This window comes from Heloderma suspectum, chromosome 2 (assembly GCF_057233095.1).
Source record: "Heloderma suspectum isolate Gila_16-S chromosome 2, 16-S_ref, whole genome shotgun sequence".
Taxonomy (NCBI): Eukaryota; Metazoa; Chordata; class Lepidosauria; order Squamata; family Helodermatidae; genus Heloderma; species Heloderma suspectum.
In genome coordinates this window covers 17,556,540-17,569,159 of record NC_139459.1, presented here as the reverse complement: position 1 = coordinate 17,569,159, position 12,620 = coordinate 17,556,540, and the positions used below count along the sequence as shown (strand labels likewise).

General features: G+C 44.0%; 1 protein-coding gene across 2 annotated transcripts in view; it reads right to left on the bottom strand.

Annotated features, from left to right (window-relative positions):
* The window catches only part of ME2 (malic enzyme 2), a 45,268-nt gene that overhangs the window by 16,710 nt on the left and 15,938 nt on the right, over nt 1-12,620 (bottom strand). The window contains exons 3-7 of one of the 2 annotated variants that reach the window (XM_084832909.1): nt 9,728-9,861; nt 5,540-5,689; nt 4,282-4,357; nt 2,170-2,331; nt 1,376-1,479 (exon numbers count right to left, since the gene is read on the bottom strand). In XM_084832909.1, coding sequence (XP_084689035.1) covers nt 1,376-1,479; nt 2,170-2,331; nt 4,282-4,357; nt 5,540-5,689; nt 9,728-9,861 — 626 coding nt within the window. The remainder of the gene's footprint in view (nt 1-1,375; nt 1,480-2,169; nt 2,332-4,281; nt 4,358-5,539; nt 5,690-9,727; nt 9,862-12,620) is intronic. The other variant, XM_084832910.1, reaches the window with a different exon arrangement.

Here is a 12,620-nt window from a genome sequence, read left to right as displayed (position 1 = left end):
AAAGCAAGGGTGGTACCAACTCCACTGTTCATACATTATAACACAGGCTGAAAACAGCCACTTGCCTGGTTGCCTGTGGCAAGAAAGAATCTCCTGCAGGCAACCAGACAAGAAAAAATCTGTAAATCATACAGCGTTCCAATGATATCCAACTTTAATTTAACTGAAGCCCCACTCATTTCAATTGGTCTACTCTAAGTAGGAGAGGACACCACCCTTGAAAGTGGCTTAAAATAATTGAAAATCAATAAGTAGGACTAACACTGGATACAACCTAGACTTTCCCTGTCAGGCTTTGGACCTTGTGATCATATGCTTTCTTGGCTCCCTCCCTTGCCTGCCTACAACCTCTTCTGTTTCTAGAAAGTGTGTGTAGTTCTGCTCCAAACCTTCAGCCCCAGCTTTTTTTCCTCTGTCATTTACCTGAGAGAGCGCCTCCTTCCTTACTAACCTGCCTGGTCACTGAGGTCATCAGAGGGCACATTCCTGGTGGTTCCACATGGACTTCAGTGTGGTGGCCCCCTTCCTGTGCAATTCTCTGCCTTTGGAGGTCAGGCAGGCGCCAACGTTGTGTTCCTTTCAGCACCTCCTGAGCACACTGTTATTTCAGGAGGCCTTCCTTGAGTGACCAGCCATGGGTTATTAAATCTGGCCTTATTGGAATTTGTCTTTTTAAAACATTTTAACTGTTTTAACCTGCTGTTTTATTCTTTTATCGTGCTGTTCTTCGCCCCGAAATCTTTTGAAGTGGAGCGGTATATAAATATTGTAAAGAAATAAATGAATAAATTTAGAAAAGAATTCTCTCATATTTAAAGTGCTCTCGCTGGCAGGATGCTTTTAAGCATCCTTCTGCTACTCACCAACACACCAACCTTGTCAACTAGTTTAAATCCCTGTTCATGGGGTAGCTTTAGGCAAGTCATACTCTCTCCACCTCAGTCTCCTGTTGTGTAATACAAGAGACCACGATAGAAGCCTGCCTCACAGGGCCACTGCAAATTTATTTCTTTATTTAATTTATATCCCGCCTTTCTGCCAAAAAAAAAATGGTGCTCAAGGTGGTTAACAATAAAATACATGGTTCACAGAAATTGTGTGTATGAAACACTATCAGCACTTGGAATTTATACAGGACTTTTCTTAAGAATGTATTTATTTATTACATTTATATACTGCCCAACTGGTAGCTGCCTTCAGGGTGATTTACAATAACTATTATATTACTTCAAAGTCCAACACTCTTACCGACTAAACCCTCCATCATCACCCAGAAAGTGTCACTTCTTGACTTGTACAAATTCTTTTTGTACAAGAATTACAAAAATTCTTGGGGGGGGGGGGGGTTCGTGCGCAATCGTTTCAGGATGTATACCTGCCTACAATGGCTTCCATGAACTCATCAATGAGGTCATCGTAAAGCTGCGAACGCTCTCGTTTCTGGTAAAGTCCCATATAAAATGGGTCTTGCAGGAGAGTCTAGAAAAAATGAATGAAAGGCGGCCATTAAATCAATATACAATTGCATCTACTATGCTATAAATGACCCACTTATCTTGTGTAATCCCCAGGAAACGTGTCCAGATAATTATCTTAGTTGAACGCTATGCTCTTAATCATTTTTCAAAGCAATAATCTAAGAATCCTACAGGGGAAGGACAGTGGGAACTTGCATTGAAGAGGGAAGAGATTAAGCAATGGACCATGTCACATCTGCACAGGCCCTTCAGTTGAAGAGGGGTCTAAAGATACTTTTAGGGTGCAATTGTATGCCTGTTTAGACACTGTAAACCGTTAAAGGTGCGATCCTAGACAGAAAAAAGGCCTGCAGCTCCCAGCATGCCCCAGCCAGCATGGGAGCTGTAGGACTTTTTTTCTGTCTAAATAGGCACAGGATCGCACCTTCAGAAGTTTACAGTTCCTGGCTGGCTTTGGTGTTGCCTGACTCTGCAGGTTTGCTTAGCCGGGGCATTCTGGGTGTTGCAGCCAAGCAAGGCCGAAAGAAGCTTTCCCCTGCCTCCACTTCCCATTGAGCCACTACTATCAGAATGTATACAATTGTCGAAGAATACAGTCATGTTACGTCTCAGTTTGGCAATGAACACTACAGGACAAGCAAGTGCCAAATGTTAACTTGGGGGGTGGGGGGAGAATCATACTGTAACTTGCCTGATTGTCAGTGCCGACATCGATACACACAGGGAGGCACTTGTCGGGATGTATTCCAGCACATGCTGTATATAAACACAGTTTCCCAACCGGAATCCCCATTCCGTATACACCCAGATCCCCAAGACCCAAGATCCGTTCTCCATCCGTGACAACGACAGCCTGGAAAGTACAAGTGGAAATTTTACTTTCATCAGACATATGCGCCAAAGTTAAAGTGGTGCTGTAAGAAACCTTCATGGCCCTTTTTCTCCTGGTAGGAATTGTGGATTGGTAGTATCTGTGACAATTATTTTCCTAATTAAACTTAGACTTGGCTTCATGAGTTATCTGGTGGTGGAATCACCATCTAAAACATTTCTGCATGGCCTCATGACCCGATCTACCAGAGACAGCACCTAAGAATGCTGGGTCTAGCATGAAGAATTTCTACACAATATGACCAAATCCACACAGTAAATGTCTTGCATTATTTCTGCAATGTACAGCAGGTGATATGCAAACGGTCTTTATAATGGCAAATGTGTCGACAACACAATGCATGACACAACCATTAGCATAACCGTCGGTCAATGTCTAGAGCGAGCCCATGTTGAGCATGAGTTAGTTCCCAAGTTCAATCCTTGCCAACTCCAGTTCAACGGATCCAAGACGTTAGGGCTGGAAACTATCTCTGCTTGAGGCTTTCAAGAGCTGCTGCTGTCAGTCAGAGCTGACAATATGGGACTAATGACCTGACTCAGTATTACTCCACATGCTCACAGTAATGCCACTCCATTTCAGTGCTCAATGCATATCTACACTACAAACACGCCGATTAAATCAGTTTATTGCCTTTTCCCAGAGAATTGTGGGATCTGTAGTTCAACTTGGACATGAGAAACTGTCTGTCAGGAGCGCCCTAGCAACCTCTTTCAGTAGACTCCAATAGCCAACTCAAGACACAGACAAAAGGATTCTTCTCAAGGCTTTAATCCTTTTACAACTTAATGACTCTTTCAGATGCTAATCACCAGCGACTAAGCAAGGAACAGAAGAGTAGCCTATGCTCCAGGTTAGGCAGTTGGTCCCCTTTTGAAGGAGAGTCACGAGAAGACCCTGAACTTATGGGCTATGGAGAGATCCTCCCTCTTTCCCTTGGGTCCACAGGAGGCGGCCGTTGCATGCGCGCCAAACAGGTGCTACGCCTCCTTTCCGCGCCCTCCATCGCTCGTCGCTCCCTGCGTCTGCGTCGAGCATCTAGCAAGCCCCGTTCCCACACTTTCTCACTGCTAGGATCACTACCTATCTCAGGAATGCCGGCAGGAGGAATCTCTGCCAGCTGCTGTGCCTGTGGGGGATGAGCTGGCTCCTCTCCCACGGATTGCTGCTCCTCCTCAGAATGAGAACTGCTCTGGGGTTCTATCGGCTCAGTTTCCACCCTGACACTCTCTCAGAGAGCTCAGCATTCTGACCAAATTACAGTTCCCAGGATTCTTTGGGGAGGAGAAACCATGACAGAAACTAGTATAAAGTCGATACAAGTTGCGTAGATATGCTGTTGGCCTTGACGACCCTGTGCTGCACTTCATCAGTTTCCAGGACATAAAAATGTCTCCCTGGCTTAGAAAGATGTTCTTTGCACAGACCTTAACCATTGATATACCCACACACACTCATTCTCTCTCTCTCTCTCTCTCTCTTTCTCTCACTCACACACATACACACACACACACACAGAAAGCCATGTCCCCCATTCCCCAGGAAATTTACAGAGGTGTGCAAAAGAGATGATATCTCATGTTACAAGAAGTTCTGCTAATGTAGGTGGTGAAGAAGAGAGAGAGAATGCAGAACATTTGTCCAGATGAACACAACAGATCTCACAAAATGGTAACTATCTGTTTTTATGAGGTCCTAGCCCAGAAGTAGAGCACTTAGTTGGGAAAGTCGTAAAGTCTGTACCATCACCCCACCCCACAAGCCATTCACGGTTCTTGAATGGTGCAAATCCCGAAGTGCAAGGACACCCCAAGCATTTATCCATCCATTATCCACCCCTGAAGAAGCCAAACTGGCATTAGGCAAAATACACACATGAACAAAGAAGAAGATACATAGAGAGGCCAGTACCTTTACATCATTTTCTGGCCAGTTGTTCACAATTGATCTAATATGTCCCCTATCTGTTATGGCAATGAACAATCCTCTGCAAAAAAAAAAAAATATATATATTCACCACTGAAACATTTAAACTATCCCATTGCTTTGCAAAAGACAGCTCAGCTCAGCACCACAGATCTCTATCTTAATACATTATTTTTAAAAACTTGAGCACAGTATTTTTAAAAAGGCACAATGAACATGAGATACAATTTCGGGAAGGTGCCATTATTAAAAGTTTATGGAGTTTGGGGCCATGCAAAATTAATCTAATCTTAACATTCACACCAGCTTAACTCTTATCACATGAAATAAACATTGAAACTATTCCATAAACCAGCAATCAAAACTGACAATAGTACTGAAGGAGTGGATCAAGGAGACAATTAAGCAAGAAGATGAGAGAGAAAACTTTTCTTTATACTATTCTGTGTGAAGTCTGAACATAAATTCACAGCAGTACAGAATGCCAAGGTAGAGGTTTAAATTTATAAATATAATTTTTTTAAATTATCAATCAATACCACACCAGAGAACAACTCAAATCACAAAATGTTTAATTTTTTACATTTACAATTTATTAAATTATTTATATTATACTGCAGTTATCACAAGTATCATCTAGATTAAAAGCAGCCAAACTGGTCAAGACACAAAGCCACTGTAATGTTTACAGTCTATGATCTGTGAGGGAAGACAAAGTTGTCAGTTTGACTTGGTAGAAAACCTCACTCTGCTCCCTAAGAATAGCTGGAGCTTGGTGGGGCAGGTTGAGGAGTGAAAATTGATCCCTTTGGTAGGAAAGCTCAAAAGGATGGAGGCTGCAGGAAAGGTACAAAGAACTTCATTTAGAATAATTGCACGCTGCTGCTTCTCAATTTAACAGCTCCCAGGATGGCACAGAGTTGGCAATGGACTGCAAAACATAAACCTAAAGGAAGGGTAGGAGAAGGAGAAGAACACTCGAGGGAAAGGGTAGAACAGATCAGAAAGAGAGGCAAGGAAGGGGGCAGTGCAAGCTAAATTTGAGTTATGAATTTGGACAAAGATCACCAATCCTTTGGCTGCAGGTTTATTTATATAGTGCAATTAATATACATGGTACTTTATCAAGTAAAAGCAAACAACAACACCTTATCCACTTTTGAGTTTCCAAAGTGAGACAGCTGTAGTTCCAATGTGTTTCACTGATGAATACAAAAAAAAAAAAATGTAAAGCTGTCCTTACTTTGGCCTCCTAAAGATATGTCCATACTGGGAACATGCTAGGCCCACTGTCGGTGTATAAACGATAGGCATTAACCGCTCAATGTCATCTTGCAATACCCTGTAGAATAACTTCTCGTTTCTTTCCTGCATCCCCATTACATAGATGTATCTGTAAACAAAGCAGTGGAGAAGCAAGATTGGGAGGGGGGGTGCATTTTCCTGCTACTGTTGAAAACTCAGAAGATGAAATAAAAGAGGAATAACAACATTTTTCTTCATTGTTTGTTTGTTTGTTTGTTTATGCCCTGCCTTTCCACCAAGAAAATGAAGCTCAAGGCAGCTAACAATCATAAGTAAAAAAAAAAATTGGTTAAAACAATAATAAAGCAAATATATTAAAAACCCCGTTTTTTAAAAAAAGTTATCACTTTTAGTAGATGTCACATGCTGTTTGCCTCCTCAGGGTGAAACTACTGGTTACACTCAGCTGAGTATTCTCCAATATTCTCTTTTTCTAACCAAAAGCAGCCTGAAAGGCTGCAAGTTTCAGCAGAGAGGCAGCCAAAGGCATGGGGGCGGGGGAGGCGGAAAAAGTAAAAAACCTGCTTAGCCCCTTCTAGACAGCTACATGTGCTGCAAGCTGCTTTTCACCTCCCAGGAGAAAAGATACAGGTATCCAGCACAAAACAAAAGCAGCTTTTGGAAGAGGGGAAGTAGATTTTGAACAGGCAAATGGCCAAAAAGGAAAGGATTAAATAGTCCCTTTGTCTTCTCCCATCCCCTGCCATTCCGCCAGTGAAACCTGCAGTCTCAGAGGCCCTTTTCAGGAACAGCCAGGGTGCCGAACCTCTTTCACTTCAAAGGCCAAGTTAAATTTTGGAGAAGCTCTCGGGGGCTGCATTCTACAGCGGGGCGAGGCCGAAGACAGAAGCAGATGGGCCCAAAAATGCCACCATATTTTAGCTTAAATTTTTTAATACCAGTAACTAACCCTTCAATCTTAGTTCCTACTCTTCCACCTGCACTGGCTGCCAGTCCATTTCCACACCCAATTCAAAGTGCTGGTATTAACATTTAGAGGCCTAAACGGCTTAGGGCCAGGTTAACTGAAGGATTGCCTCCTCCATATGTACCTCCCCAGATCATCTTCAGGGGTCTCTTCTCCGGGAGCCACTACCAAAGGAAGCGAGGGGGTCTCATCTTCAGGGGTCTCTTCTTCCAAAGGAAGTGAGGCAGGAGGCTATCTGGAAGAGGGCCTTTTCTGCTGTGGCACCCTGGCTGTGGAATGAGCTACCTAGAGTGGTTCGCCTGGTACCTTCATTGTACTCCTTCTGGCGGCAGGCGAAGACCTTTTTATTTTCCCAGGCATTTTAGTGTTCTATTCTTTTAACTCTGCTGTTTTAAATCTGTATTTCAAATCTCTGCATTGCTGCTAGGTTTTATTCTGGTTGTACTTCTATATTGTAGTTAAAAGCTTTTATATTTTATATTGTTTTATGCTGTACTTGTGGTTTTAATTTTTGTGAACTGCCCAGAGAGCTTTGGCTATTGGTTGGTACAGAAGTGTAAATAAATAAATAAACAAACTAAGCCAATAACTAAGGAACTCAATCTTTTAGAGTGGGGGAAAACATCAGCACTGGCGCAAACTCTCCCACCGCCTGAGGTGGGGAAGCACAAGCATCATTGTCATTGCCACTCTCCCCTCTGCCATGTCTGTCCCCTCCTCCCTATACCCTCTGTTTCTGTTTCCACCCCACCTGTCTGCCTCCCTCCTCCCCCCTGCCTGCCCACCACATCTGTCTTCCTCCCCCCCCCCCCAATCTCCCTACTTACTGCATTGCTCCCTCTGTCCGCTCTGCAGGGTGGCTGAGCTCTCTGAAAAGCCGCATCGGCTGGAAAAGCAACCAGCGCAGCTCTTCAGAGAGGCAGTCAGGTCCAAATGCCTGGCAATGAGGGGTCCTTCCTTAGAGCCAGACATTGTGGGAGGGGTGTCCCTAGAGATTGCCCTTACTGAGGGAGATCTCCAGGGACACCCCTCTTTCCACAATCCCTGACTGTAAGGAAGGACCCCTCAGAGCCAGTCATCTGGGTGTGGCCACCTCTCTGTAGAACTGCGCAGCGGCGGTGGCGGCAAAGGGAGAGAGCATGGTGGTGACAGTTCCTCCTGCAGCGGGAGGGAGCACACAATTTGCCACTCCTCCCGCTCTGCCACCTTGAGGGGGGGATTCACCCTGCCTCACGGGAGGGCTGGCCCTGAAAAAAAAAAGCAAAAACCAGGAAACCCCCAAACGAACAGCCTTCAGGGGAAAGGTTGGAGGCAGGGGAAGGGGGCCTGGCCACCTGGAGAACCACGGAGGACTGGATTAGGACCTCAGGTGGGCCAGATTTGGCCCGCCAGCCTGAAGTTCAACACCCCTGAATCAAGGAAAATAACGTCTGGAGGGGGAAAATGCATGCATGTAATATGTAGTTTTGTCATCAGGTTTGGCCTTTACTCAGGATGATGCTAGGATAATTTGGGAGTGGGAGAACAAAGCAAAGAAGATGACCACAGCAAAGGCTGGGTTGTTTTTTTTTAGTGGAGGGGGGCATTGCTCCCTGGCCAGGCAGCTTTGGGAGAAGGGGGTCTGGTTGGACAGTTGTGTCCCTCCCAGCTACTTTCACCAGCTGAACTCCTACTTTGCTGGGCTGAAAGATGGAGATCAGAAAGGAGGCCTTTAAAAAAAACAACCACCTGCAGGCATTAAAAAAGTTTTAATTCACACATTATAATGCAACATAATCGCTTGACAATCAATTTGTCATGGTCTATTAACCAATGCTAGTGTTCTGGTTGGATGTTTGAGGTAGCAGAATATGCTTTTGAAGTGGGGAAACCACCCTGGCTACACCTTGGAGTCATCCTTGCCTTTAAATATTGGCCCATTTGGAGAATGCAAAAAAACCCCAAAGCATTGAGAAACTCAAGCACAAATATAGAGTGTGCCAAGGTATGTCTATGGGTAGATTAAAGTATACACACAGGTGCCAAGATAACCATGTCTCATAAGAAAGATCTTTTAAGAACATGTTTAACTTTGATTGGAATGAGTCACTTCTAATGGTCCCTGTAGAAAATGAGGCAGGTGATGAGAACCATTTTTTGCAATATGATACTAGTTAACTACTTTTTTGCAATATGATAACTAGTCAACATATTAGTTAGTTATCATGTGTTAGTTATCTAACTAATATTAGTTATATATTAGTTATCATATATTTTTCAATATTAGTTATCATATATTTCTTTTAAAATATGATAACCATTTGGCTAGTTTTGCAATATGATAACTAGTTTTTTGCAGTATGATACTACGAGAACCATTTTTAAAACAGAACGCACATTCTAATCGATGTGTTCAGTATGACAGTTATGCAAATTGCAAAACGTATTTAATTATTTTCCATTTTAAGTATCAGTTGCAAAAACGACCTTGATCTACAGCCAGAACACAATGCACACGAACTTGGAAGTGAACCCTGTGAACTCAGTGGGAGTTTCTTCCAAGAACTGGATCACGCTCTACAAATCTACTTATGGGGAAAAATGAATGTGGATCTGTTTAGTCACCACTTGCCCAACAGATATGGCACTTCCTTGATAGTTATTCTCTTATACAGAACATTGCTTTATGGGCAGCTTATCTTTCTGTTATTACTAGATCCAAAGTGACTATTTATTCACACTCATGTCAGTCATTGCCCTTACATTTGTGTGAGAAAAGGAAACTGAAACGATGAGACTGAAGGCTGCCCTGACTGGCAGAAACCTTTTGCAACAACCAGAGCAACAAAGAACACATCGGAGATTTTTGGAAAATGGGTCTGAGTTCAAAGATGTATGGCTTGCACAGTCTAGAGCTAAAGATAGCCAGACAGCAAGCAGAGGAGATGTACTTTGCAACAGTGCTTCAATGGCAGCCCTATCCTGCCATATTTGGCATTGCTGAGTGTTCTCTTAGCAGGCACTTTTTAAGGGTCAATTCAATGACTGCTTTCCTAAGTAGAATTCATTGTAACCTGACTTTTTCCCTATGGATTTGGGGCATCGTGTATCGGTCTTGTAAACACTGTGACAAGCATTCAAATCACAACTGGAATAATATATCGTCCACATTCAGAGAATGCATGACAAAAGAGTAAGGGTTTATCGGCACACTCTTACTTTTCCAAGGGGTCGGTCATTTTTGCCACATTCTTATGGAAACGTAAGGCCTGGATGTCTTGTGTCTCTATCTTTGGAGGTAAAAGCCCCTGGAGGCCGAGCATTTGCCGTTCTTTTAACGTAAAAGCCATACCCTGGAGACAGACAGGAAGAGCAAAAGGGAAAACACATTAAGCCAGTGCCAGTTACAGGTTTCAGGCAGCCCCCAGGCAAAATTATCTTGGGGTACAATCCTATGCATGTTTAGACAGAAAAAAAAAATCCTATGACTCCCAGCATCCCTCTAGCCAGCCATGCTGGCTGAGGCATGCTGGGAATTGTAGGACTTTTTTCTATCTAAACATGCATAGGATTGCACCCTTAGTCGGACACTGCTGCCCCCAGGCGTGTGTCCACTTTGTTTGCCTCTTCCTCTGGATCCAAACTACACCATCCTTACTCACTGCTTAGACTGGTGAAAAGGCAGCCACAGCAAGGAGGAGAAGCTGGGCCAGGAGACTCCAGGGATCGGCAGTGGGATGCCTATTGGGACATGGGCCTTGGCAGTGGGATGCCTATTGGGACATGAGCAGTGCTGACCCCTGACACCAGCTTGGCATCAGGGCTTAAATTGGACGTTTTTGAAGTTTAGCCAACAATATATGGCTTACTTTAACGTTCTTAAATTTTTCAGAGCAAAAGCTTTTCCAGTACTGGTTCCAGAGAATGGTATACAAAGCAAATAAGGGAGTGGGGTGGGGACAGCAAAAGGTTATACTATTACCTACCATAGATCACTCACAGGCAAAATCTAGGTGCAACACAATTTTCTTGCTATCTCCACATTGGTAGCGAATGAAAAATGCATTACCCTAGTTACCAACTTTAATCTAATTTACCAGCCAAATATACCCGACAATTCTTATACACATTGTTGTTTTGTTTTTTGCAGGATTGGATCTCAGCGAGCCCGACATCTTTTTGGTTAACTGTGCTCTTTATTTCCCTCAACTGTAACTTGTTGGAGCAGGAGAGAGAATAACGCTTTAGGGCCTCCACGAAGCAATACTGCCTTTCTGAAGGAAAGTGGAGATCGGTTGCTCTAATCTCCAGTCTTATCTAGGTTCAGTCTCTTCAGAGGTTCAGAGGCTCTCCTTTTTCAGAAGTTTTAACCTTCAAGATGCTGGGTTAGAGCTTACCCAGAGGCTCAGTGGACACATGCCTCAGAAAGAGACATTCAGATATGGCTACCGAAAGGGACAAGTATTTGTGGGGGAAGATTTGTGGGAGAAAAAAGGCCATGTTGCTCTATATCAGCCTCCAGATGTGTTGGACCACAACTCCCAGAAGCCCCTATGCTGGCTGGGGATGCTGGGAGTTGTGGTCCAACACATCTGGGGGGTATATAATGCCTTTTGTCTCCAGACCCTTGTCTCTCAGCCTCTCTGGTGACATCTATCTGCCCTGACTTTCAGGCAGCCTTCTTAATCTTCTTATGACACTGCTTCAATCACAACCAGTGCCTGATTGAATAATAAACCCAGTGGTGACCTTGGGGTTGACAGCTACTACATCTGTGTCATGGAGAATTATTTCTTATTTTTCCTGTCAGTGGAATCTTCTTCCGGGGAGGGGAGAGAGAACCAGTCTGTCAAAGCTTTATCCTGCCCTACCTTCTCCAGGGCAAAGCCTAAGCAATTTGTTTTTCGGTAAGCCCCTTTGAGGAGCAGATGGTAGGCCAGGTGAATCAAGTGCCACTAAGACCCATTGCGACAGCCCAGCCTTCCTCTCTTGCCTGACACTTCAGTCAGATGGCCAGACTTGGCCTGGGGCCTCCAGTTGCTGAATCTCACCCTGAGCATTTTTCTAGAAAACAAGCCCTGTTAAAAAAAAAGCATATGTTGCCCAGTAGCCAGGCTCCCCCACAGCCTTACCCTTGTCACATTCCATCCACCAGTTAGGATCTTTGCCAATTCTAGAACAAGTGTTGACTAAAAATTAGCCTGTAGACCAAAAGCAAGTGTTGAGTGCTATTGAGAAAAGGCCCTGTTTTAAGAACATGATTGTTTCCCCTCCTGGTAAGCACTGATATTAAACACTGTGAAGTTTCTTCAGAGCCTCATCTCTGATTAGCATTTTTTCACCTCCATTCCCTCTGTCTCTGCCTTTTCCCTCAAACCTCATTTTCATGTTTGTTGCAGGTTCTTCTTGCTCAGTCCGTTGCCTACTTTGTACCCTTCCTTCAGCCTCCCTGTGCCTGGATTCCTTTGTTCCTTAGCTTCCTTGTGTCCTAAGACCCCCTCCTAGCAATCGGTCTGCCCATGCAAGGTTTTAGTCCCAGCCACACTAACAACTTTCCCTTCCCTCATGGAAGGGGGGCTGCAAACCACTTTTTCCCCTGATCAACTAGGAACACAGGAATCTGCCATACACAGAGTTAGCGCCTTGGTTCATCAAGCCTAGTATTGATGACACTGAGTGGCAGTGGCTCTCCAGGATTTCAGGAATGAGCTTTTCCAGCCCCACCTGGAGATGCTAGAGACTGATACGCTCCATCACTGAGCTATGGCCCCTCCTTGAACATCCCATGACACCACAGCAGCTCAGCCAATCGGAGGCTTCACTACCACAAACAGAATACACTAATCACTACCATTACTAAATTGGTATACTGCAGAAGTGGGGATTTGTTGCACTTTCAATTAAGCTTATAAATATATTTATTTTATTGTATTTATTACATTTATATCCCACCTTTTTTCCTCTTCAGAGGAACCCAAGGTGGCTTACATAATCCTCCTCCTCTCCATTTTATTCTCACAACAACCCTGTAAGGTAGGTTAGGTTGAGAGTCAGTGACTGGCTCAAAGTCACTGAGTAAGCTTCATGGCCGAGTGGGGACTAGAACCCGGAT